This window comes from Vulpes vulpes, chromosome 12, assembly GCF_048418805.1.
Source record: "Vulpes vulpes isolate BD-2025 chromosome 12, VulVul3, whole genome shotgun sequence".
NCBI lineage: Eukaryota > Metazoa > Chordata > Mammalia > Carnivora > Canidae > Vulpes > Vulpes vulpes.
The window spans coordinates 38555803-38580302 of NC_132791.1; the positions used below are offsets into that span (position 1 = coordinate 38555803).

At 35.0% G+C, this 24500-nt stretch overlaps 1 protein-coding gene across 15 annotated transcripts in view; it reads right to left on the minus strand.

Moving 5' to 3' along the window:
• Window positions 1-24500, minus strand: part of CCDC171 (coiled-coil domain containing 171) — a 397884-nt gene that overhangs the window by 197598 nt on the left and 175786 nt on the right. For all 15 annotated transcript variants that reach the window (XR_011995545.1, XR_011995544.1, XR_011995546.1 and 12 more), the window contains one exon: window positions 20049-20234. Coding sequence is in view for 12 of the 15 variants with exons in the window: in XM_072728228.1 (XP_072584329.1) it covers window positions 20049-20234 (186 nt within the window). In the remaining 3 variants the exon portion in view is untranslated. The remainder of the gene's footprint in view (window positions 1-20048; window positions 20235-24500) is intronic.

Genomic DNA, 24500 nt, shown 5'->3' on the forward strand with positions numbered 1-24500 from the left:
CAAGTACATGTGCTTAACATGAAACCTACTTATGCAATAATCCTGTATTTCTTCCAAAGCATAAGTCAATAAATCTTTCCTGCTGCACTATAAATTTCAAGGTCATGGACAAAGATGTTTATTAGTATAATTACAATGTAGAAATAATACCATTAAGCCTCCAGTTCCAGGTCTCAGAAATTAATACAAAGAGAAGATTAAGAAAGTGTCAAGAGAAAAAAAAAAAAGAAAGTGTCAAGTGTGGTTTTAATCCCTAGACACTAAAAAAGTTCCTAGCGTGGCTCTCTTCTCTTACAGGATCTCACTTCTAGTTTCATTTTCATTTGGTCTTTGAAGTTGCTAACTTTTTTTTTTAAGTACATGCAACGTACAATTTTGTGATCATACAAATTAAGATATGGCCTTGAGAAAAGAGGAGGAAAAGAGCCAAATGGAATGGCTGAAGGGAACTCATTTATAATATAATGAATCACTCAACTTTAAAGAAATTCTTCAACAGGATCTCCATGGTCAATTTCTAAATACTTAAAATTCAACACAATTCTTAAACAGAGTTTGAAATCTATCTATACAGAACTGCAAATATGTACAATATTGACAATATCAATAGGTTCTTGACTGCCCTCCAATATCCAAGGGCTTCACTTTCCACTCCCCCACATAAAGAATCACTGTTTCAGAGAAAACAGTTTTTCACATTATGGTCAAAGACTTTGAGAGCATGGTTTCACATGAGAAAAAGAATTGCATCAAATGAGAATCTCTAATTCTCAAAGTCTGCACTTCCCACTGTTATGGACATTATTATCATTAGAATCTACTGAAAAGACCAGGTAACTGCCCTGGAGTTTTATTTGTTTTGTTTGGGAGAAATCTTTCTTTTAATATACTTTCCTTCTAATAAGCAGCAAACAGTAGTACAGAGCTTAAAAAATAAATACCCCGCTTTTTCTATCACTAGAAGAATATATGAATTATAATATCATAGAGGTATGCTTATGTACCCTCTGGTTAAAGCGTATCTGGAACATTTAAGGCTAACGTAAATCTCAACACATCATCTACATCTGGTACTTTTTATGCCTTGTTAGAATGTTTCACCACCTGAGAAACAACAAAAACACTTTCTTGTAAGGACATTTAATTTGACCTAGGTACTCACTTAATGCCTTAGTCACTTGTTAAAATATAAGGACTGTCCCAAACAGCATTCCAAAGAGAAATTTTCTGAGTACTACCAGTAGTATTACTGCTTGAGGACCACAGAGCTATTCAAATCTCAGCAAGTCTATAGGAATGCCAGCAACTCTACCAAAGACCAAAGAGGACAGATTGGTTTATTAAGGTCATTATCCTTAAGGATCTCCACAGACTTGCCCCCTCTCAGGGAAGTGAGATGCTTTTGACATTTGCTACCATTAGGACACACAGCTCTTACATACTGTTCTAACATAGTTCTTACACGTAATTTGCACACAGTTTTAACATATCCAACACTAATCTCTTGCATAGCAAGTTTTGCAGGGTCTTTTCAATAAGAGAAAAGGCACAGTAAGATTTATAGCAACTTAAGTTTTACATGCTTTAGACCTTAAAATTAGTAACTAACTTTCCTGTGCCCTGTTTATCCAACTTCACATCTTCCCATCTTTCATCTAACCCTTTCTTCTTTTTCATTCTCTCTCATCTTGGTGCATTTTCAGAATCATGGCTTTTGAGGTGCTTGGGTGGCTCAGTGGTTGAGCATTTGCCTTAGGCTCAGGTCATGATCCCGGAGTCCTGGGATCGAGTCCCACATTAGGCTCCCCTTAGGGAGCCTGCTTCTCCATCTGCCTGTGTCTCTGTCTCTGCCTCTCTCTGTGCCTCTCATGAATAAATAAATAAAATCTTTTAAAAAAAGAATCATGGCTTCCCATTCAGAAATACCTGGATGGTCCTAATTTCTTTAAAATTTCTTAAAATTTCTTAAAATTTCTTAAAATAAAATAAAATAAAATAAAATAAAATAAAATAAAATAAAATAAAATAAAATAAAATTTCTTTAGGTTATCAAGTACCATCTTTTTTTTCCCTTTGTGGCTTACCCAAAGCAAAAATCTTTATTTACTATGTTCACTCTCCATCCACATGCCAGATATAATAAAAGAGTAGGAATTTTAGAGCCAACAGATCTGAATACAGTGTCCTACTTTAATATTTCTTAGCTGAGGAAAATTACTGGCATTCTTCAGTCTTATTTTCCTAATCTGGAAAAAAATTATGCTGCATAGGTCCTAGATTGTTGTGAGGATTCAATGGGGTAATATACTTTTAGTATCCAGCAGAGCCAGACACAGTAATCACTCAATAAACTGAAGGCTTGCTTTTCTTTGCTGTGTGAAATCTGACCTCTGGTTCCAGCATTCTCCTAGCACAGGAAGGACACAACACACCAGTGGCTAATGCCCAGCCTCTTCTGTATGCCAGGCACGAAGGAGAAAGCTCACTGATGAACTGAAGGTATATACACCTTGGTGATTATTTTTTCAAATCAACGAAAGCTAATTTTTTGAAATTTTTTCAATTTTATTGCTTTTTAATTCCAGTGTGGTTAGCACATAGTGTCATATTAGTTTCAGGTGTACAATATAGTGATTCACTTGCTTACTTCCATACATCACCCAGTGCTCATTGTAATTGTACTCCTTAGTCCCTATCACCTCTTTTACCCATTTCTCCCACCTACCCCCACTATGGTAACCATCAATGTGTTCTCTATAGTTAAGAATCTGTTTCTTGGTTTGTCTCTTTTTTTCCCTTTTGCTCACTTGTTTTGTTTCTTAAATCGCACATATGAGTGAAATCATATGGTATTTGTCTTTCTCTGACTGACTTATTAACAGTAGCTAATTTTCTGACCTGTTTTTAGAAAAAAGCAAAATAAATTAATAAATAAATAAATAAAAAAAAAGAAAAAGAAAAAAGCAAAATAATGTTACAAAGAAAAATGGGGGGGGGGTGAGAAAAAAATTTTTTTTTTTGAGAAAAAGTTTTAATGTAAAATTTAACTCTCCCATGAACTAAGATGTCCTTGGAAACAGTAAACGTTCACTCTTTGTTGAGTAAATATTCCCTTTGAAAACTGTCTTATCTTAAAGAGTTTCTACGTATAATCTAAGCATATGCAGAAATATCTTAAAGTTTTCAGCACAGATTCAAAGTTACTAGGTAATATTTCTGGGTATTTGACATCATTAAATATACTTGCAATAAAATTCTTCACATAGGACTTTTCTAAGTCCTGCTTTTCTCTACCTCCTTTTTCTCTGCCTTCCAAATTTAGATCTTTCCACCTATTTGTCTGCTCTTTCACATCTTCAAGATACTTCATCTATTCCTTACATCTTTGACAATACTTTACTACAACACGTTATTGCAACCAACTATACACTTCCTCAAACTTATGATCCTCTCATATTAAATAAAGCCAAAAATTGAAATTATAATCTTTCTCACATTCCCCAAACTGATCTCCCACCCTAACCCCTTTTTGTTAAGAATACTATTAATCTTACACAGTAAAATATTAATTCATCTTTTATTCCTCTCTATTCCTATACCCTCTACCTCAAGCCTTACTATTGAAGACTTCTAAAAAAAAACTTCTAAAAAAAGAAAGGTCCTCACCTCATATTTCCTTTAAAATGAGTTGTAAGTAATAACAAGATTAATCCCTTTACCTCACTCTGGCCTACAGGAAAGTAGGTCAGGTATAGAGAATTCTAACATTACTGCTCAGGCACAAAGAAAGGATAGCTTAGAAGTAGAAATGCTTATTCAGCTACAACAAACTAGAGATCCAAGAATCACAAGATTTTTGAGCCCAAATGGACTATTCAATCTAAAAGGACAAAACTTAGGGCACCCTCACCCAACAAGCTTAATGAGATTAAAGACACAAATACACAAAATGAGGAATAAGAAGGAGCTGAAGAGACATGTAAACTTTTAATGATCATGAGGAACAATATGGCATAGCCCTTGTATATATGAAGCACATTTTCAAATTTGAATGAAATGAAAGATTTTTATAAAAATATACAGACAACTGATTCAAGGCAGCCCAAAGTCAAATTCAAGATGACCCTCCTTTCCCCTATCAAAACTCCATTTTAAGAAAAAGAATCAACAAACAACAACAAAAATAAAGGGAGAGGGATCCTTAACAGAAGGAAGACTTCAGACAAAACACAGCAGAGGAGTCTCCAGCCTTCAATCTAGAGTATGTGTGGAAGACTGGTACGGAGAAGAGCAGTGGTGCTCTAACACCTGGCAAAGGCTCAAGATGGGAAAACACAAGGCACAATATAGGGCAGCATAACTCAAGGTGTGGAAGACAGAAATTCAGAATGACCAGTCACACCCACTTGTCCCTCCCTACCATGCAGAACCCACTGTTTTGGGTTTTTTTTTAAGATTTTATTTATTCATGAGACAGAGAGAGAGAGAATCAGAGACACAGGCAGAGGGAGAAACAGGCTCCCTCTGGGGAGCCTGATGTGGGACTTGATCCTAGGACCCCAGAAACAAGCCCTGAGCCAAAGACAGATACTCAACCACTGAGCCACCAGGTATCCCCATGCAGAACCCATTGTAAACAGACATTTACCTACAAGGGGAAAAAAAAAAGAACTTATTCCATAAAACAAACTAAAGCCAAACAGGAATTGGGTGAATTCTCTAAGGAGAAATAGGTTATGAGTATGTCACACAACAAAGACCAGCATATTCATCTGGTAGTCACCCAGCCCAACAACTGGCTCACAGCCCTTCATTCTAAAGGAAAGCAAGCCAGTTATCACATCTTTCCTTTTTCTTCATTTTTAAATGTGAATGATCAGACAAATCCTACCAGAACAAACTACTCCAAAATGCAGTGGTGGAAAACCACTACTTATTAGATTCATGAATTCTGTAGATCAGGTAATAAGACAGAGCACAGCAGGGACTGCTAGTCTCTGCTCCTTGATAACTGGAGGCTCAGCTGAAGGCTACAGTGTGAAATCATCTGAAGGCTCATTCACACACGTCTGACAGTGGATGGATGCTGGCTTGTTGCTTGAGACCTTAGCTGAGGCCGTTAGCTGAGAAGAGCCATACAGAGTTCACCACGTGGCCTGGGCCTCCAGAGAATGATGGCTGGATTCCAACAGAGAACACTGACAGAGAAACTCAAGAGAAGCTGAGAGCAAGAGAAGAGAATGAAGAGGCAGAAACCATGTTACCTTTTATGGTCATGCATACTGTTATCTGAGATTTAGTCATAGATGGAGGAAGAAGAAAAACTGGAGTGTTTCTCTTTATGTTCTGCTTACATACCACAAGAGGGGAAATATGAGAGTTTGAGCAGTGCTAAAACCCATGCAGTATCATCTCTTCCGTATGCTATTCACAGGTGTAGTCACAAAAGCCCATGCAATTTCAAAGAGATAAAAACAGACTCCACCTCTTAATATTAGACTGGCAAGATTCTGGAAGCATTTGCGGGACTAGAAATATTACTGTGGCTATTTCTATGAAACATAGTCTTTGATAGCTCCCCACATCAAAGAAGGGGAGCAACAGAAACAAACAGGAAGGGCGCCTGGATCGCTAAGTCAGTTAAGCATCTGCCTTTGGCTCAGGTCACAATCTCGGGGGGTGGGGGGGGTCCTGGAATTGAGTCCTGCATCAGGATTCCCATTCAGCAGACTGAGCTGCTACATCTCCCTCTACTCCTTCCCCTTGCTCATGCTCTCTATCACACACTCTATCTTTCAAATAAATAAATTTTTAAAAATTAAAAAAAAAGGAACAGGAAAAATGCATAAAGACCTCAGAAGAGGGACACCTAGGTGGCTCAGAGGTTGACTTTCTGCTTTTGGCTCAGGGTGTGATCCTGGGTCTGGGAATCGAGTCCCTCATCCAGCTCCCTGCAAGGACCCTGCTTCTCCCTCTGTCTCTGCCAGTCCCTCTGTGTCTCTCAAGAATAAATAAATAAAATCTTTAAAAAAGACCTCAGAAGAAAAAAGAGAACTTAGATAATTGTATATTGTCTATTAAACACAACAGAAAACTGCAACTTGAGAAGATACAAAAACTGTTTTAAAAAGGATGTTATGAAAAGAGAACTAAAAGCAATTCTTAGAAATTAAAAATGAGTAATATAAAATATCTAAACAGAAAAATTAAACCTACAGACTTGACCAGAATCAAAAACAAGCAAAAAAAAATATAAGAGAAAATGTAAGAACCATAGAGGATCAAATCCATATATTTGACTTCTGACACTGATATGTGTTCCAGAAAGAGAGAAGAGGGGGTAAAACAAAAACAAAAACAAAAACAAAAAAATAACAGGAGAAAACGAGGTTGAATTTTGAAGTATATGCCTAGTATTATTCCACAAAGTAAGAACATTAATCCTCCCAAAGCTTAGCATCTGCTTCACTTTGGCATTCTCCTGCCACCAATGCTGAACTGAACTTGGAACAGGCTGAGTTACAAACCCGCACAAGAAGATAAGCTTCTGAAAGCTAAACAGTTGCAGATGAAAACATTTCTAGAATTATTCCAATTTCCATTTCTAGATATTTTAACTAATATGCTTTTCTAAAAAATACATCAGAGAGAACAAAATGCCCCAATTCTGAAAGAAAATAGTATACTGGAAATAGGATGGGCTGTGAAGTTGAGCAGATCCTGAGTTGAAATGCTGACTCCACACATCCTACAGACATGTGACTTTGGGCAAATTTATTAATAACTCTGATCTTTAATTCATTATATATTTATATTTGTGTAATACACACACTCACACACACACACACACATATTTATCTCCAGGTAATTGTGAGGATTACAGAAAGTGTATATACAGGTTTTGGTCCACAATGTGGACCATCATACTGTTAGCATGATGTTCAAGGTCTTCATGAGATTCCAAGGTGTGACAGCCATATTTCCACTCTTCCTACATCATCAAAGGAACATCTCTGAACTAATGCTAAGACAACTGACCTACCCATTGCCTGGTCTCATCTACTCCTTGTCTGTGTTTTCAGTAACTGATTATGTGTGTTTTGTATTATTAAGGCAGGAGTCTGTAGCGATCTGAATTCTGCAAAAAGAAGCAAATCGATAGGTTCTATTTCTAATACAGTGAACTGGAAAAATACTGTTATCTAAGATTTAGCCATAGATGGAGGAAGAAGAAAAGCTTGGGTGATTCTCTTTATGTTCTGCTTGGATACCACAAGAGGGGAGATAAGAGAGTTTGAGCAGGAGAAAAGTAAACTCCTTTCATCTCTAATTAGTACTTCTCTAAGCATAGTAAGTGGATTACTGCCATCCAAGTCTGAGTACCTAAGAGGAAAATAAACATTTTTAACAGCAGACTGGCCTGAAGTCTCAAGCCATATAGATAATGACTATCTCATAATAATACTGTGAGCCATTTTGGAATTCAGGCAATCACTGGACCACTAGAGGCCTTCTAAGAAAACTATAAGGGACCATTCTAAACAAACTACAATAATGAGTCTAGAGATAAGACAACAGTAAAGGATTAATAAGAGGTACCCAAATTGTACACAAAATTTTTTTCTTAAGGTTATAGTAATCAGCCAGTCTCCTATATGAACTTTGCTGTGTTCAGCTATTTTAATATTTTTATTAATTACAAAAAAAGAAAATCCTGTGAAATTCACAATTCCAATCTAGATCTTAGCAAAAGCACAGGCTTTGTCAACCGACTATAAGATCATGTAAATCAAAGCACTTGCTACCACCTGGGGGCAGCATACAACTAACTGTTGGAAGTGACCTAAGAGTAAGGAGCCAATAGAAGACTGAACATGCAAATGACAAAGACTCCACCCAAAACATGTTATAAAATAGGTTTCTAATAGTGTACATATACATCCATACAGTCAGATATGCATACATGTATACTGTGTATATTTACATATACAATTAATATATGCAGAAATAAGTGACCTCTCCTTATCTGGCAAATGTTCTTGGCTTTGATTTGTGTTTCAATGGTAATACCTAATGATATCCAATGCTGATGAGAATGGGGTCAAGCAGGTGCCCTTTTATTTTTTTTTAAGATTTATTTATTTGTTTGAGGGAGGAAAGTCAGAGGGAGAGTGAGAGAATTTCAAGCAGACTCCCCACTGAGTAGATCCCAATGCAGGGTTCAATCTCATAACCCTGAATCACAGCCTCAACCAAAACCAAGAGTCCCATGCTTAACTGACTGAGCTATCCAGACTCCCCAAGTAGGTGCTCTTATATACCTTTTCAGATATATATATATATCAGATGTAAATACAGATCTGAAGAAAATATTCATAGCCTTAAACACACATACAAACACATACACACATCAACTTAAAGTATCTATATATCTTTGACTAAATAAATCCTGCTTCTTGAGCTCTATCCTAAGAATATAATCAGCTATGTAGTCAAAGACTTAATTATAAGGTGTTCATCTTAATTTTAACAGTGAAAAATGAACATGCTATGACTATCCAACAAGAAAATAGTTAAATATATTTTAGCAAAATCATAAGATAGAATAGTAGTGTATGGCTTATTTATAAGCTTCTTTAAAATTTTTAACATTGACATTTATTGTCAATCCCATTCACCCAGTTGCTGAAGATCAATCCTTGATTCATCTCTTTCATACTTCACATCTAATCCACCAGAAATTCTACACATTTTACTATCAAAATGCAAATATGCCCAGAATCTCATCATCCTCTACTCCTAGCACCCTCTTCCAAGCCACCACTGTCTCTGGTCTAGATTATACTGTTAGCCTCTAAATGGTGTCTCTGTTTCTACTTTTGCATACCTACAGTCTAAATTCTAATAGATGCCAGAATGGTGTGAGTGTAGATGTAAAAATAATGCCACTCTGCCTAAAAAACAGGATACAAAATTATATATAGCATACTCCCAGTTTTATTTGTCAAAATATTAATAATGGTTACATATGTGTGATAAAATGTGCATACACATTTTTTGTTTTTTCTGTTTTTATAGTTTTTCTTACTTTCCTCATATTTAATCAGAAAAACAAATTAGGTAATGTTTGTAAAAGACTGTATACAAAGTTGAACTGTAGATTCAAAATACTTTCAGTAATATTTGAAATATAATCTAACCAAAGGTTAGTACTCAATTAAGTAACTCTAATCTCAAATTGCTATTTTTTGACCACAAATTTAAACATGCAGAAGGCATTTTTAAATTATATTTGAGATACACTTAGAAAAAAGTAAATTATGTCATAATCGGTTTAAAGAGAAAAGGATTTAATTTTATATCTTTATGTTGTTCAGATTAAAAAAATAGGAATAACAACTTTTTATGAGTATTCTAGGTTCTAGCTTGAATCTTCTCCACTAAATTAATATTTTTAAAAATGTTCTGAGAGCTGTTGTTTTCTTAATTCTTTTTTCTCTGACCTTGAAATATAATTGACTACCCTATAGGTCTCAATGGTATAAGTCATTAGGAAGATAAAAAATATATGGGATTAAAGTAAAAAATGATAAGACTTTTAAATTAAGTAATGACGTTAATAATCCTACTTTATGAAAATGGGTTATGTGATAGATGTTAATTATTATTATAATCAGGGTTTATCAACTAAAAAGTTTAAATTTTTTAAAGTAAATGAATTTGAGGGTTCTTTTGTTTAAAAGTTTACTGGAGAAAATATGGTTATTTATTTAAAATAAGATAAATAAATGATTCATTGTAATATTCACATTCTACACCCCCAGAGTATGTCAAATAATTTTATTAATAATATAAAAAGAAAAAATTTTTTAAATAAAAATAATATAAAAGTCAGTATATTTTTAATGAGAAGGTAAATATTCATAAAATGTGACCCTTGGCCACAATTACAATTATAAAATATCCCTGCAAATTACTCCACTTGAACTTTAAAAAATACACTCTTCTTTCTTCTTGTTTCTTCTTTCCCATCCATAATCTAAGTGTAATTAAGTTTGAGAATGGAAAATAATACAGCATAGAGTTAATTTTCCATTAAAATTGAGACATAAGCAAGAAAATACCAGAGTAGCTGCAAGGTGAGGAATGATCCAAGGAGCTGGGAAGAGGTGTCTTTGAGATCCTGTGAGGCTGTGCACTTGATGGATAGAAGACAAGATAGTAGAATTAAGCAGGTAACATAAATGATGACAAAAAGCTGAGGCATTTGGGTGGCATAGTCAGCTGAGCAACCAACTTTTGGTTTCAGCTCAGGTCATGATCTCAGGGTCATGGGATAGGGCCTCACATCAGGCTCCCAAGCTCACTGAGGAGTTTGCTAAAGTTTTTCTCACTCTCTCCCTCTGCCCCTCCCCAGACTTGCTCACTCTCTCTCACTCTAATAAATAAATAAATAAATCTTTTTAAAAATGATGACGAAAAAGGGCACACAAATAAGAGCTGGATTCGCGTTTGACAAAGGAACTATTTGGGAGCCTTGCTGTGAAAAAATCCTTATTTTTTCCCTAAGCCATTTTCTCTCAATCAATATCCACAGAATTCCAAAACTATAACAATTTAGAGAATTTAGTATTTTATAATAGTTTCAGAAGCTCTCATCCATTGTCATATAAAAAAACCTCACCAAGCATTAAGATAAAAATATTATTTTTTAAGTTCAATATATTCTCCACAAAGCCAAGTACTATATTCTCCACACAGCAATGGCTCTAATATGTGTATTAATTAAATGAACAGAATATATTTTTTTAAGATTTTATTTATTTATTCATGAGAGACACAGAGAGAGAGGCAGAGACATAGGTGGGGAGCCTGATGCAGGACTCGATCCCAGGACCCTGGGATCACGCCCTGGACCAAAGGCAGACTCTCAACCACTAAGCCACCAGGTGCCCCAGAATTTATTTTTTAAGAAAGATAAATTGAAAGGTGATTTTTTGACTTTACAGAAAGATTATTGGTTTAATTAAATGATCCTATAAATATAAAAATGTTTAAATTTTCTGTAAGTAATAAATACATGTAGTATATTCCAGATATGATCGAAACTTATCAGAATTTATTAGATACCTAACTTTTCTCAGGAAAAAAATGAGGAGCAACTATAGCTATACCTTTATTCTAATCCTAATGATTCAGCCGTTTTTAATGTCAAACTTGGGAGAAAGCAAAATTTTTTTAAAAAATTTCTTTTCATATAAGCAATGTCATTTCAGGACAGTTACTCAGTTTCTCCTTCCTCTAATCTAGAATATTTATTTATTTATTTATTTATTTATTTATTTATTTATTTATGATGAAACAGACCTAATGCCCATCAGCAGATGAATAACTAAATAAACCGTGACATTTACAGTTTGGAATTCTGTGCATTGACTAAAATGATAGATGGTTCATTTAAGGTTTGTTGTTTAAAGCTCAAAGAGTATAAGGCTATTTTAGTTCAGATCTGTGGTTTCTTAGGCAACACAATTGCCTCAAAAAGTTGGCAGATTTTTAATGCTTGCTTCCAGTCAGGACTATGTACCAATAAATACTCCAAGATTCTTTCTTGGAGGTACCCCTGCTATTGTGGTACCCTATTTCCATGCACCCAAGTCTGCATGCTGACACAAAACTTAATGGTGGTCACCCTGCAGCCATCTAGATAACAGAGAATTATACCTCTAATCTGTTCTTTTTTTTTTTAATTTTTTATTTATTTATGATAGTCACAGAGAGAGGCAGAGACACAGGCAGAGGGAGAAGCAAGCTCCATGCACCGGAAGCCCAATGTGGGATTCGATCCCGGGTCTCCAGGATCGCGCCCTGGGCCAAAGGCAGGCGCCAAACCGCTGCGCCACCCAGGGATCCCCCTCTAATCTGTTCTAAGCCAGTGCCTCATACTTTAGGTGTTGGTTACAGCAGCAACCCATTTTCAGGCACAAATTTCTATATTCGCTCCCACAAGTTTTTACCTACAGGTTGACTCCCTCATTTAAGTAACTCTGCTTATTTTAATTATTCTTTCATGTATGTCATTAAAAATAAAAATATGTAAGGCAGAATCCAAGATCAAATGGTTAGTATAAGTGTGACTAAATTTAAATCTCAGCTTACATAAAGTCAATGAAAAAAATTAAAAAAAAATAAAATACTTTGGATATGTAGCTTTCCTTGCCTAATGAACTGTATCATATGAAATAAAGAAATGCTTCCTAACAAAACTGCTTCAGAGGTTCAGTGACACTAGGGATATTGTAGACCAACAGCGTAAAGTTGTTGAGTGGGGAAGTAGGGCAAAAAATAATAAATCTTTGACTTGTTCCACTTTTTTCCATATGACATTTTCCATTTGTCTATAGTGCCCAATAGTAGAGAGGTGTGCTAAATCTGTCTAGTTGCTGTCTTCAAAGCTTGCTGCATTCACTGGCTTGAGTTCTTCGAGAATTTTTACTTGTTAAGCTAGTTCCAATAATTCAAGATCAGCAACTGAAAGATTATCTTTCCTAAGCCCACAGATTTTAAGATTTTCTCTTTGTCTTTGCTATTCTATAGTTTCATTACTATGTTTCTATGTGCTTATTCGTGATTTTTTTTCATCTTGCTCACAGTGGGTTCCTTTAATTTGAGGAGTTACTCTTTTCTTTAAATCTATAAAACTTTTAGTCATTCTTGCTCAAAATACTCTTTGCACTGATTCTGCTTCTAAGAGTTTAAATATTTTTCAAGCAATTTTATTCTACTTTCATTCTTTCATTAAATATATCTCATTCTTTTTTTTTTCTTTTTTTCTTTTTTTTTTTTTTATTAACTTCCGATTCTCTACCACTTTGTCTCTGCAGAGTATTCTGGGTAATTTCCTCACTGTCTTCCAGTTCGCTAATATCCTTTCAACGTCTACCCAATGTTCAAGCCATTCACTGCAATCTTAATTTCAATGACATCTTCATTGCTTGGCTTACATATCTATTCATACTTTATTTCTTACAATACTTAAAAACACTTAAACTATGTTTTAAAGTACCCTTTATCCTTAAAAATCTCAGAAAGGGAGAATTTGCTTTCTCTATTTTCAAGCTGGGACATCAGTCCTCTCTTGCCTTTTAACTTAGACTCAGCCTGGGACTTACATCATTGGCTCTCCTGCTTCTCAGGCCTTCACAATCTAACTGGAACTATACCATCAACTCTACTGGGTCTCCAGCTTGCCAACTGCAGATCTTGGGACTTCTTGGCCTCCATAACCATGTGAACCAACTCCTCATAATAAATCTCCCCCTACATCCTTCTCTCTCTCTTTAAAGTGTTCACTGTATTTGGCTGGGTTGTTATAATTATGTGAATGAATAATATATATATTCATTTTTATATATGTATATATATATATGACATAAATATATAAACAAATATATATGTATACACACACACACAGTTCTCTGGAGAATCCAGTCTAATACAAAATTATATATTCTGATACAGGGAAAACAGAACATATTCCCTTTCACACACACAATACAAAATCATGTTCTCTAAACACACATAAATTCCATACTGTCTAAACAAATCCCCTTGTACATTCTGTTTGCTTTCGTCTTCCTCATCTCAGGCTTTATTGGTCTCACCCTTTTTTTTTTCAAAACTAGGGGTTTTTTTTTTTCCTCTCATTGATACATATGTCTAAGGCTTCCCCATATATTGTCCCCTGGTTGCATAAGTGGAAACAGTTTTAAAAATTTAGCATCATTTTATATGCATAATATTCTGATAAGCATGATATGAATAAAAGTGTGTGAAATTTTTTTTAAATAAAGTATCTTTCAACATTTTGAATATTCCTACCACCTAAGGTATAGTTTTCTCATTTGATGTGCAATTCATTTCTCCACATGGCTGTAACATTGAGTCTTCCATAAAAGTCTTCTGTGTGCTCTCTGAAGCACCCTACTGAATATTATCAAGTTTTCTTCTACCAGGTCACACTGGTGTTACAAGTCTTGGGCCATATGGAAGATCATCTCTCAGCAGAGCAACCCTTAGATGAAGGTAGTGTAAACCAAGACCTTCCCATGTAGCAGAAGCCTGGGCTTCCATTTTCTTTGTGACTTTTTTCCTACCCAATGTCCAGAGCAGATATCAGATTTCCCAACAGTTGGTAGGCAGGAAGGTCTCCACCCCATTTCCCAGGGGCAGCCTTTCCTGACCCCAGCTTCACACAGGTAGCTCTTTCCTCATCTAATTGATAGGGAAGACTGGATTTCCCTAACGTTGTGATTACCAACTCTAGCCCCCAGCTAGGTGTGTATGCCACAGTGAGCTCTTTAGATTTCACCACCTCTCGCCATTTGATTGTGGATATCCCATTTCTAGTATCTGAGTATTTTGCTCACATTGTTTTAAGCTCAGCTATATACTACATGAATTATTTGTTATACTTTATCTAGTTCCCACTCCATGCGTTCAGGGTGAGAAGTCCCTTCACATTAGCCAAATTTGATACCAAGAAAATGACAGTATAAGAAAGGTAAATTACAAAACAATCATGATTAAGAACACCGATTTGAAAGTCGTAAGTGAAAAATTAACAAACTGAATGCAGAAATATGTTCTTAAAATCATCACAACTAAATGGGGTTGATTTCACGTATGCAAGGCTGGCTAACATCAGAATACTGAAAAATGTAATGAGGGGGTGAGCAACTTTAGATACCTGTGTGTTCCATGTTCTTCTTTGGTTTATTTATTTGCTTGTTTTTCAGGATCTTTTAAGGATGTAAAAAACCATTCTTAGCTCACAGGCCATACAAACCCAGGCTTTAAGCCACAGTTTGCCAATCCCTAATATAATTCAACATGCCAATAGAATAAGAGAGAAGAATCGTATCAGTATCTCAATAGATACATAAAAATGTATTTGATAATATCCAAACATTCATTCATGATTTTTTTTTGTATCTGCATACTCTAGGAAGAAAACTCCTTTAACCAATAAGGATTTATCAACTAAAAACCTGTAGCAAACTTCCTTCTTAATGGAGAAATGTAAGAAAGATTCTCTTCAAGATTGGCAGCAAGATAAGGATGCTTGCTGCCTCCACTTCTACTCGGCATTCTATCCTAGCCAGTGCAGTAAGGAAGGGGGAAAAAAGTTAAAAGATTAAGGTTTGGAAAGGAAAAAACAAAACTCTCACTATAGAACAAATAATGTAATGCTCTATGTAGAAACCCCTCAAGAGTACAGATAAAGTATTACTCAAATTGACAAGAGAGTTTAGCAATGTGGCTGAATAGAAGATGAACATATCTGCTATGTATCAGTTTCTTTGTTGAATTTCACCTGGGGGGGGGTTCCTAAAGGAACTTCCTTTCAGAGAAAACTTTACATTAGCTTCTGCCCAGATACTACTGACCTGAGATTATCCCATTCACATTATCAGGCAGTTCCTTAGTGTGGAGCCTCAGGTCCAGGGCCTGATCTGCTGGTGGAGCCTAAAGTGTTGCCTCCTACTTCTAACACTTTGATATCTGCCTGCAGGTAAGTCCAGCATCTTTTCCCAGTGCTAACTCTGATTCCACTTACTGAGCTTTGTTGATGTTATAATATTCTTGTCCTTGGAGATTCCTTGACTCTTTAATGCACCACTGTAATACAGGAAGTCTCTTAGCCAAAATCTAGCTGCATCATGAAGGAAGGCCTTTCTGAATATCCTATCCAAAGTATGATTCATAAAAAACTATTACATACAGAAAAATGACTAAAAACAAAGCAAGACACTTCATTTTTTTAAATGAAATTATGCATAGGACACATAAAACACAAAAGAATATTTATCAAGCATATACTTGCTTTTCAACCAGTATCAATTCTCATAAAAATTCTGTAACATAAATATCATTACCCCTAATTTTGCAGAAGATGAAACTTAGGCTGAAAAAGGTTAAATTATTTGCCCAAGTGGCAGAATTGGGATTTGAATTCAGAAATACTTGTTCCAAGGCCAGTGCTTTTTCTGATGAACTATGCTGCCTCCCACAAGAGAGCATTTTCACATCACCACCTGCTAGCTCTAATTAAGAGATAGTAATTAAACAATTCTCTACTCCTGACAACAATATTTAAGCTACTGGCATTTTAAAGAAATTAATATGAACAGCTTTTTATCTGCTGTAAGATACTACACCTAAACACAAACTCCAAGCTATTACAGAAAGACTCTAATAGGACACAATTATATGCTTTGTCAAAGCCTAGTTAATTGCATTATCTATTAATCAGACATGAAGCATAAAAAATGTTAACCAATATATTTCTAAAAATATATGTTCCAACTTGACTAGTAATCAAAGAAATACAAATTACAGTGACAAGGCCATACTGATCAAATTGGCAAAATTTTTGAAGTAGTAATAGCCAGGTGGGCTAAAACGTGAAACCGCCATACCTTTTAGGAGAAAAGCTGACTGATAAAAATTTGCTATAGGCCAATTCATAATATTTACACTTTAAAATTTATGCAGCAGTTCACCTAGTAATTCCTCGTCTAGGAATTTATGCTAAGGAAATAATCACAGATATGTATATAAAGATTTAGCCACAGAGTTTCTCATCTTAGAATTACATGGTAGGTAGGTAGGTAGGTAGGTAGGAAGGAAAGAAGGAAGGAAGGAAAATGAAACTAAATCTACAATAAGAAACTAGGCTAATAAAAAAAAAAAGAAACTAGGCTAATAAACCATGCATATTCAAAAGAACTCCATCAGCCATTAAAGATGATGACACTGCTATATTTATTAGCATGGAAAAAAATTGTTGACATGATGTTTTTAAAAAGTAGATTAAAAATTATATGTAACAGTATGATTATATTTTATGCACTTATATTTGGTTACATGTCTATTATTTATAAAACTTAAGGTCTGAAATAGTATACAACAAAATTTTGACTGTAGATATATATGATGATATGATTTGGCCTTCTTTTAACTTTTATTTTTCTTCATCTATACTTTGTTATTTTTACACAATGAATATTTATTACTTGTATAAGAACGGAGAAAAAACATTTGTATCAGAATCATATCAGGCAATAAGAATGTCTACAACTGTTATTAATATATATTAATAGCATATTATAAAATAGTAGGTAAGTGTGTTCTCTTTTATATAAGAAAAACTATATATATCAGGTTGAACCATATAAAATTGCTGGCATTTGTTTTTGACTTGTAAAAAACAGCAATTTCAAAAGGTTTGACTGAATACACATATCAGGAAAAATATACTCCAAAATATTAATAGTATCCTAGTAGTCCTAGGAGATTTTTTTCTTTAAGGTCATCTATAATTCCTTCTTTAAATTCACCTGTATCTTCTTTTAAATTTCATTAGTTTCTAATTTTTCCTAAAACAGTTTCTAAATCCCAGTTTCAATATTTATAGGCCAAAGACCCCAAGCAAGTCAACTGAACACTCTGAGTTTCATCAAAAAACAATGGGAATGCACCAAACACAAAAATAAATTCAAAATGGATTCAAGACCTAAATGTGAGACCTGAAACCATAAAAATCCTAGAGAAGAACACAGGCAGTAACCTTTTTAACATCAACCATAGCAACTTCTATCCAGAAATATCTCCTGAGGCATAGGAAATAAAAGCAAAAGTAAACTATTGGGACTTCACAATACAAAGCTTCTGCACAGCAAAGGAAACAATCAAAAGAGCTATAAGACACCTACAGAATAGAAGATATTTGCAAATGATATATCCAATAAAGGGTTACTATCCAAAATACATAAAGAATTTATAAGACTCAACACCCCAAAAATGAATAATCCAATTTAAAATGTGGACAGAGAACATGAATGCACATTTCTCCAAAGATGAAGTGAGATATATCACTTCACACCTGTCAGAATGGCTAAAATCAACAGTGTTGGTGAAGGTGTGGATAAAGGGGAACCAAACTTCTTGCACGTTGGTAGGAATGGAAACTGGTATAGCCACTCTGGAAAACAGAATGGAGGCACTTCAAATAGTTGAAAATAGAAGTCCTCTATGATCCAGCAACTGCACTATCAGGTAGTTACCCAAAGAATACAAAAATACGGATTTGAAGGGATACATACACCCTGATGTGTACAGGAGCATTAACTATAATGGCCAAATTATGAAAACAGCCCAAGTGTCCATCGACTGATGAATGGATAAAGAAGACATGGGATGTGTGTGTGTGCGTGTGTGTGTGTGTGTGTGTGTGTGTAATAATGCAATATTACTCAGCCATAAAAAAGAATGAAATCTTGCCATTTTCAATGACATGGATAGACCTAGAGAGTATTATGCTAAGCGAAATAATTCAGTCAGAGAAAAATACCATATGATTTCACTCATATGTGGAATTTAAGAAACAAAACAATCAAGCAAAGGGAAAAAAAAAACAGAAAGGGAGGCAAACCCAGAAATTCTATCTTAATAATAGAGAACAAACTTTTGGTTACCAGAACAGAGGTCAGTGCAGAGGAATCGGTGAAACACGTGATAAGAATTAAGGGGGGCACTTGTCGTGATGAGAAATGGGTGTTGAACAGAAGTGCTGAATCACTATATTGTACACCTGAAACTAATATTACACTATATGCTTAACTAACTGAAATTTAAATAAAAACTTTTAAAAGTGAAAAAAAAAAAACTTTTAAAAGTGGGAATAATAATAGTGCCTATTTCATAGAGGTAGTTTAAGAATGAATACAAGAGGGATGCCTGGGTGGCTCAGCGATTTAGTGCCTGCCTTCAGCCAAGGGCGTGATCCTGGAGTCCTGGGATCGAGTCCCACATCGGGGTCCCTGCATGGAAACTGCTTCTCTCTCTGCTTGTGTCTCTGCTTATCTCTCTCTCTTTGTCTCTCATGAATAAATAAATAAAATTTTTAAAAAAAGCATGAATACAAGATAATTCATGTAGAGAACGTCGCACAGAGCCTGGCATGTGTATGCTGTCAATCAATAGTATATGTAATGAGGTGGTCAGGGAGGCAGATGTGAAGTCTGACACCCTAGATCTATCACTTACCAGTGGTTATGTGTGTAACCTCTTTATATCTTGGTTCTCTCATCTACAAAATGAAGTGATTCCATAGAGTTTGTGTGAGGATTATGTGAGATAATACCTTATAAAGTATTTTGCATAGTGCCTGGAAAATAGGAAACTCAATAAATTTTGACCATTTTATTAGTATTAGTGTTTAGCTATTAGAATAAATATATACCATTTGCATGATAAATTATACATTAACTCTGAGTTGCTTACTGAATTAAATATGATACCCAATATCAAGGCTTATATAATTTTGGCTTTCCTAGAATTAATTATTTCATTCCACTGTGCATACTAGTGAAAACTCCACAAATACAATCAGAGACTAGAATTCCATTATACTTTACAGCCAACTTTTACCAAAGATACCATAGTCCTAAATTTGTTAATAAAATTTCCAAAATGGCAACTATTTTTTGTAATTTCTCTTTTCCCTTCTAAGTACCTCTGCCAAAAATATATAACACAGAGAACAACTCTTCCTAACCAAAGCTTTCCCCTCCCCAGATGCGCACTTATGTGAAAATCAGACGCACACCCAAAACTTTTCAAAATCCAAAAGGTATGTAGAGTTTTAATATCAGGAGGCATAAAATAAGTAAAAGAAAAGACCTAAAGAAAGAAGAAACAATGAAAAATTGAAGAACAACAATGAAAAAATTAGAAAATTATTACTGGAAAAAATCCCTACTTTGTTTTCAATGTGCAAGTAAAACCTACTTTTACATTTTCAACACATGTGAATGCATGCTTGGAACTGAGATCTCAAAACCAAGTTCATTCCATCCTTATAAACCTTTACAAGATAAAATTTCAGATCCTAGGTTCTATTCCTTATTCAAGAGCTATAAGTGATTCCCTCAAAGATCCATACCTCAAGGAAATAAAACACTATGAAAGAGATATTTTCGTACCTTAACAGCTTCTCCAAGAGTTTGGTTTTTGTCAGCTTCCTCACTGGAATGCAATTCAAGTCTATAATTCAATTCTTGTAGTTGCTGTGCCTGTTCATTCAGTAGCATTTGTGCCTGCTGTTCTCGAAGTAATGCATTATTCAGTTCCTCACATGCACTTTCAAACTTCTCATGAGTGATCAATTTCTGAAAAAAAGGTAAAAAAAAAAATCAGTGATAAGCTAAATGTACTGTTAAATCATTTAATCTTCCAAACTATATTTGCTAACATAAAGAGTATAACACACACATTTCTATATGTCTGATACATGACAAAAGTACACTTTATTTTTCTTAATCTTGTGAGTCAAGATAAGAAATATCACTCTGGTTTTTAAAGTAGAATGGCTATACTCCCAAAGTTATCATTTTTAGTCAAATAAAATTGTAGGAAACTTATTTCAAGTTCAAATAAATTCATAATGCTCAGTTTACATTTTCATACATGACCACTTCTTATAAAGAATATGATTGTGGGAATTAAAGCCTGTAACAAGTTCCTATGCTTTTAAGTGATTACCCAAAAGTCTGTGTTCAACATACATTACTATTACTAACCATTTAATGTACTAAAAACATCAAATAAAACTTGCATGTGGTCTGAAAAGCACAAGAAATATTAAGTTGAAACCACTTCCAAGGGGTCAGGCCTCCCTGATCAAACATCCCCTCTTTCTAGTATCCTTACCAGACCATACCTTCCCAACTGCTATGGCTACTCACATCGCCATACTATATTCCTTTATTTTCTTTATAGCCATTATCATTACCTAAATTTACTTCATATAATTATTCACTTTTTTTTATTGCCTGTCTGCATCCTGCCACCAATCACAAATTTAAGGATGGGAGCTCCAATGGGCAGAGACCTCATTCAGCTTGCTCATCCAACACACAGAAGAGTGCCTGGCATTCAGTGGCGCTCAGTAGATATTTGCTGAGTGAAAAATATTCATAAACATCTACAAATGAAACTGTGCATCAGAGTATATAGCAGTTTTTACAATATCCATGACTCCTTTGGAGAATAGAGCACTACATCTATCTAGACAGTTCTAGCCGGGGGCTATCCCTGAAGGGGTGGGGAATCCACGGCAGGACACACATGTATTATCTCCTGTTCAAAACAATTAAGCAAATTAAAATTAATTACAGCAAACAACAAGAGATATCTTGATCATGAAGTACAAAGAATGGGAATGTTTCACAAAAGGTAAGTAACCTGGGAAATATATATGCGAAACCAGAAGAAACTATACAATCACTTAACCACATTGTGTGTATAAATATTATATATATATACATAAAATATATAATATTCATACATTTAAGACTGATAACTTTCCATTGTTGAAAAGATTTTGAGGTGAATATAATTAACCACAAATATAAAGCAAATGGATTTAAAATTTTTTTAAGGGACGCCTGGGTGGCTCAGTGGTTGAGCGTCTGCCTTTGGCCTAGGGTATGATCCTGGAGACCCATGATTGAGTCCCACATTGGGCTCCCTGCATGGAGCCTGCTTCTCCCTCTGCCTGTGTCTCTGCTTCTCTCTGTGTCTCTCATGAATAAATAAATAAAATCTTTAAAAATAATAATAAAAAATAAGTAAAAAATAAATTTTTTTAAAATATAGGTTGGGGAGGAGGGGAAGAGTAGAATAAAAATCCTATTGATTCTAGGCATTTGGAATATATAAACTATTGCAGTCGAATGTGGACTTTGAGAGTTTTCTGCCACTGTCTGTGAGTTTTCTGCCACACGAGACAAATATGCTTAGTCGTAGTTTCCTCAAGCATGCATCTCATGCAGAGGGGAAAAAAAATTGCTAGAACTAAGCCTGGGGATAAGTTTATTACATGAGTCTTTCTATATCATAATACAGTTTTAACTTATTTTTACTTTGGCACCAGGTACCTTGCCTGCTGCCTCCCAGAAGCAACTGTCTCTTACTATTATTTGCCTTTTCAAAGGTATATGTAACACATGCCTCAACACTGGTTAAATTTTACAGTGCAGCATAAACAACAGCAATATTATAGCATAAAAACAGAGGCAGAATGATTTACCTAACTTGACACAAGGTAACAAAAATGATCACAAGCACACAGGAAAGTTGGCTCATTTCCTGACAGTCATCTAGGATAGGCCTATCTGATATTATCACTGAAACATTCACAGTGTTTGGATTTGGAGGAACATTTATTTTGTACTCCCTCCTAATAGCTGCCTTACATTCCACATTGTCCCATTATAACTAAACTCTCCACTTCCAGAACATCAACTTTAACAGCCTCCTCTGGACACTCCTGGTCATTTCAACCTCCTAACATCCCTCTCTATTCCCTGCAGCCACAGCACTCTTCTTGGTCTTATGAACAGACATTTTTTTACTTCTTCTACTTTTTGTTGTGTTGTCTTAAAGTATCACTCCTCACCATCAGACCATCGGTCACTTGACCTCTATAAATCAAGATCCCCATCACTTCCCAGGACTTCTTTCCACATCTCAAAATTTTTCATTCACCTTAACACTTAATTAATCTTAGCCTTTCTCTTGTCCATCTATCCTTCCCAGAAACTGGCTCAATTCTGTTCACTCTTCAGAAAGTAAACAATCAAAATCAAATATAGCAAAGGAGAATAAGAATGAGATGGTGTGTAAAAGCAGCTGTAACGAGCTAATAAGCCAAAAAAAAAGTGCCATCAGAGTTAGCTTAAGCGTTAAAGAACAACTCTCAGTAGATGAATAGGGTGCTCAGAAAGAATAAAAATACTGAGTAGCTTTCCCAGGCAGGATGTTTCCCCTTTATGTTACAATTTTAGACCAAGTATAAAGAAGCTATTTTATTTTCCTCCCATGCGCTTTGCCTGAAATCAGTGAAAGATGATGACTGCAAGTACGTGCTCTATTTTTTAGAGGAAAATAGCATCACTTTTCCGTCGGTTATGTTTTTAATGAAACAATCCTTTATTAACACAGCTACATATAGATACATATAGACATTAGCCACTGCACTGAAGTAGTTAAAAGCACGAGTTTTAGAGCCAGACTACTCATGTTCAAATCTTGTCGATTCTGCTTACTAACTTTGTGACTCTGGGCCACTTAGTTAGCTGCTCTGTGCCCCATGTTCCTCATTTGTAAAATAAAGATAATAATTTTGAACAATTCCTGATATGAGAGGACTGAACAAATCAACTCCTTGCAGTGTTTAGGGTCAGTGCCTGATACATGGTCAATATGGTCATTAAATGTTAGAAATCATCGCTTGATAACACTACACCTCACAACTGTGTGTCAAAATATAAATATATAAATATATATAAAATATATAAATATAAATATATAAAAAGCACTTACCTCATTCCTTTAATTATTACTTCAATTAATCCTATTTTTTTAAAGATTTATTTATTTATTTATGATAGACACACAGAGAAACAGAGAGAGAGAAAGAGAGAGAGAGAGAGGCAGAGACATAGGCAGAGGGAGAAGCAGGCTCCATGCCGGGAGCCCGATGTGGGACTCCATCCCGGGACCCCAGGATCGCGTCCTGGGCCAAAGGCAGGCGCCAAACCGCTGAGCCACCCAGGGATCCCCAATTAATCCTATTTTTATTTCACATTAAACATTTCTTGGAATATATGCCTAGCTTTTGCTGTAAGCCAGTTATTCAACCAAAGTTCTTACAAGAGGGTTTTGTCACCATCCAGCAACTTTACTTCAAACTCTAACCTTCTCTCTGGATTCTAGAAACTGAGTCCTGATTACTTCCAAACTAATCAAAGATGTTAACTTATTTTCCTAAGACTTAGCTGTGGACTAGGAAATCATATTGTTTAGAATATCTAGAATCCCCCATACATATTCCAGGAAGCAACATAATGATCTTCCAATTTTCAGGAAAGTCACTATTATCTACACCTAAAAAAGTTGACTAGATTCTAAATCTCAAATTGTATCAATAGCTGTTTCTTTCCATTTTGGCAGACCACCTCAACATCCCAGATTTAGTTAGCATACGCAAAATTAAAAGCAAATCAAAAGGAGGCAGAGATACACTCCAAAGGATCTGGCTTTGAAAATTATAAATAGCTCTTTATGATTTAAGTGTAATGGCAAAAGAAAATTGGGGGGGAAATGAAACATCTATTAATAGGAGAATAGTCAAATAAATTGACATATCCATATGATAGAATAGTATTCATTTATCTAAAATGGGATTAATAACAAGTAACACAAGAAAATGCTTATAGAACTGTAAGTAAATATTAATATTTGTATATATTTTTTGCAAATTGTACATGCAAAATCATTCTAAACTACAACTGTATGTAAAAGCGTACATCTGCACATGTACACACAAAAAATGTAGGGAACAAAACTCACCCATAATTCAATAATAATTC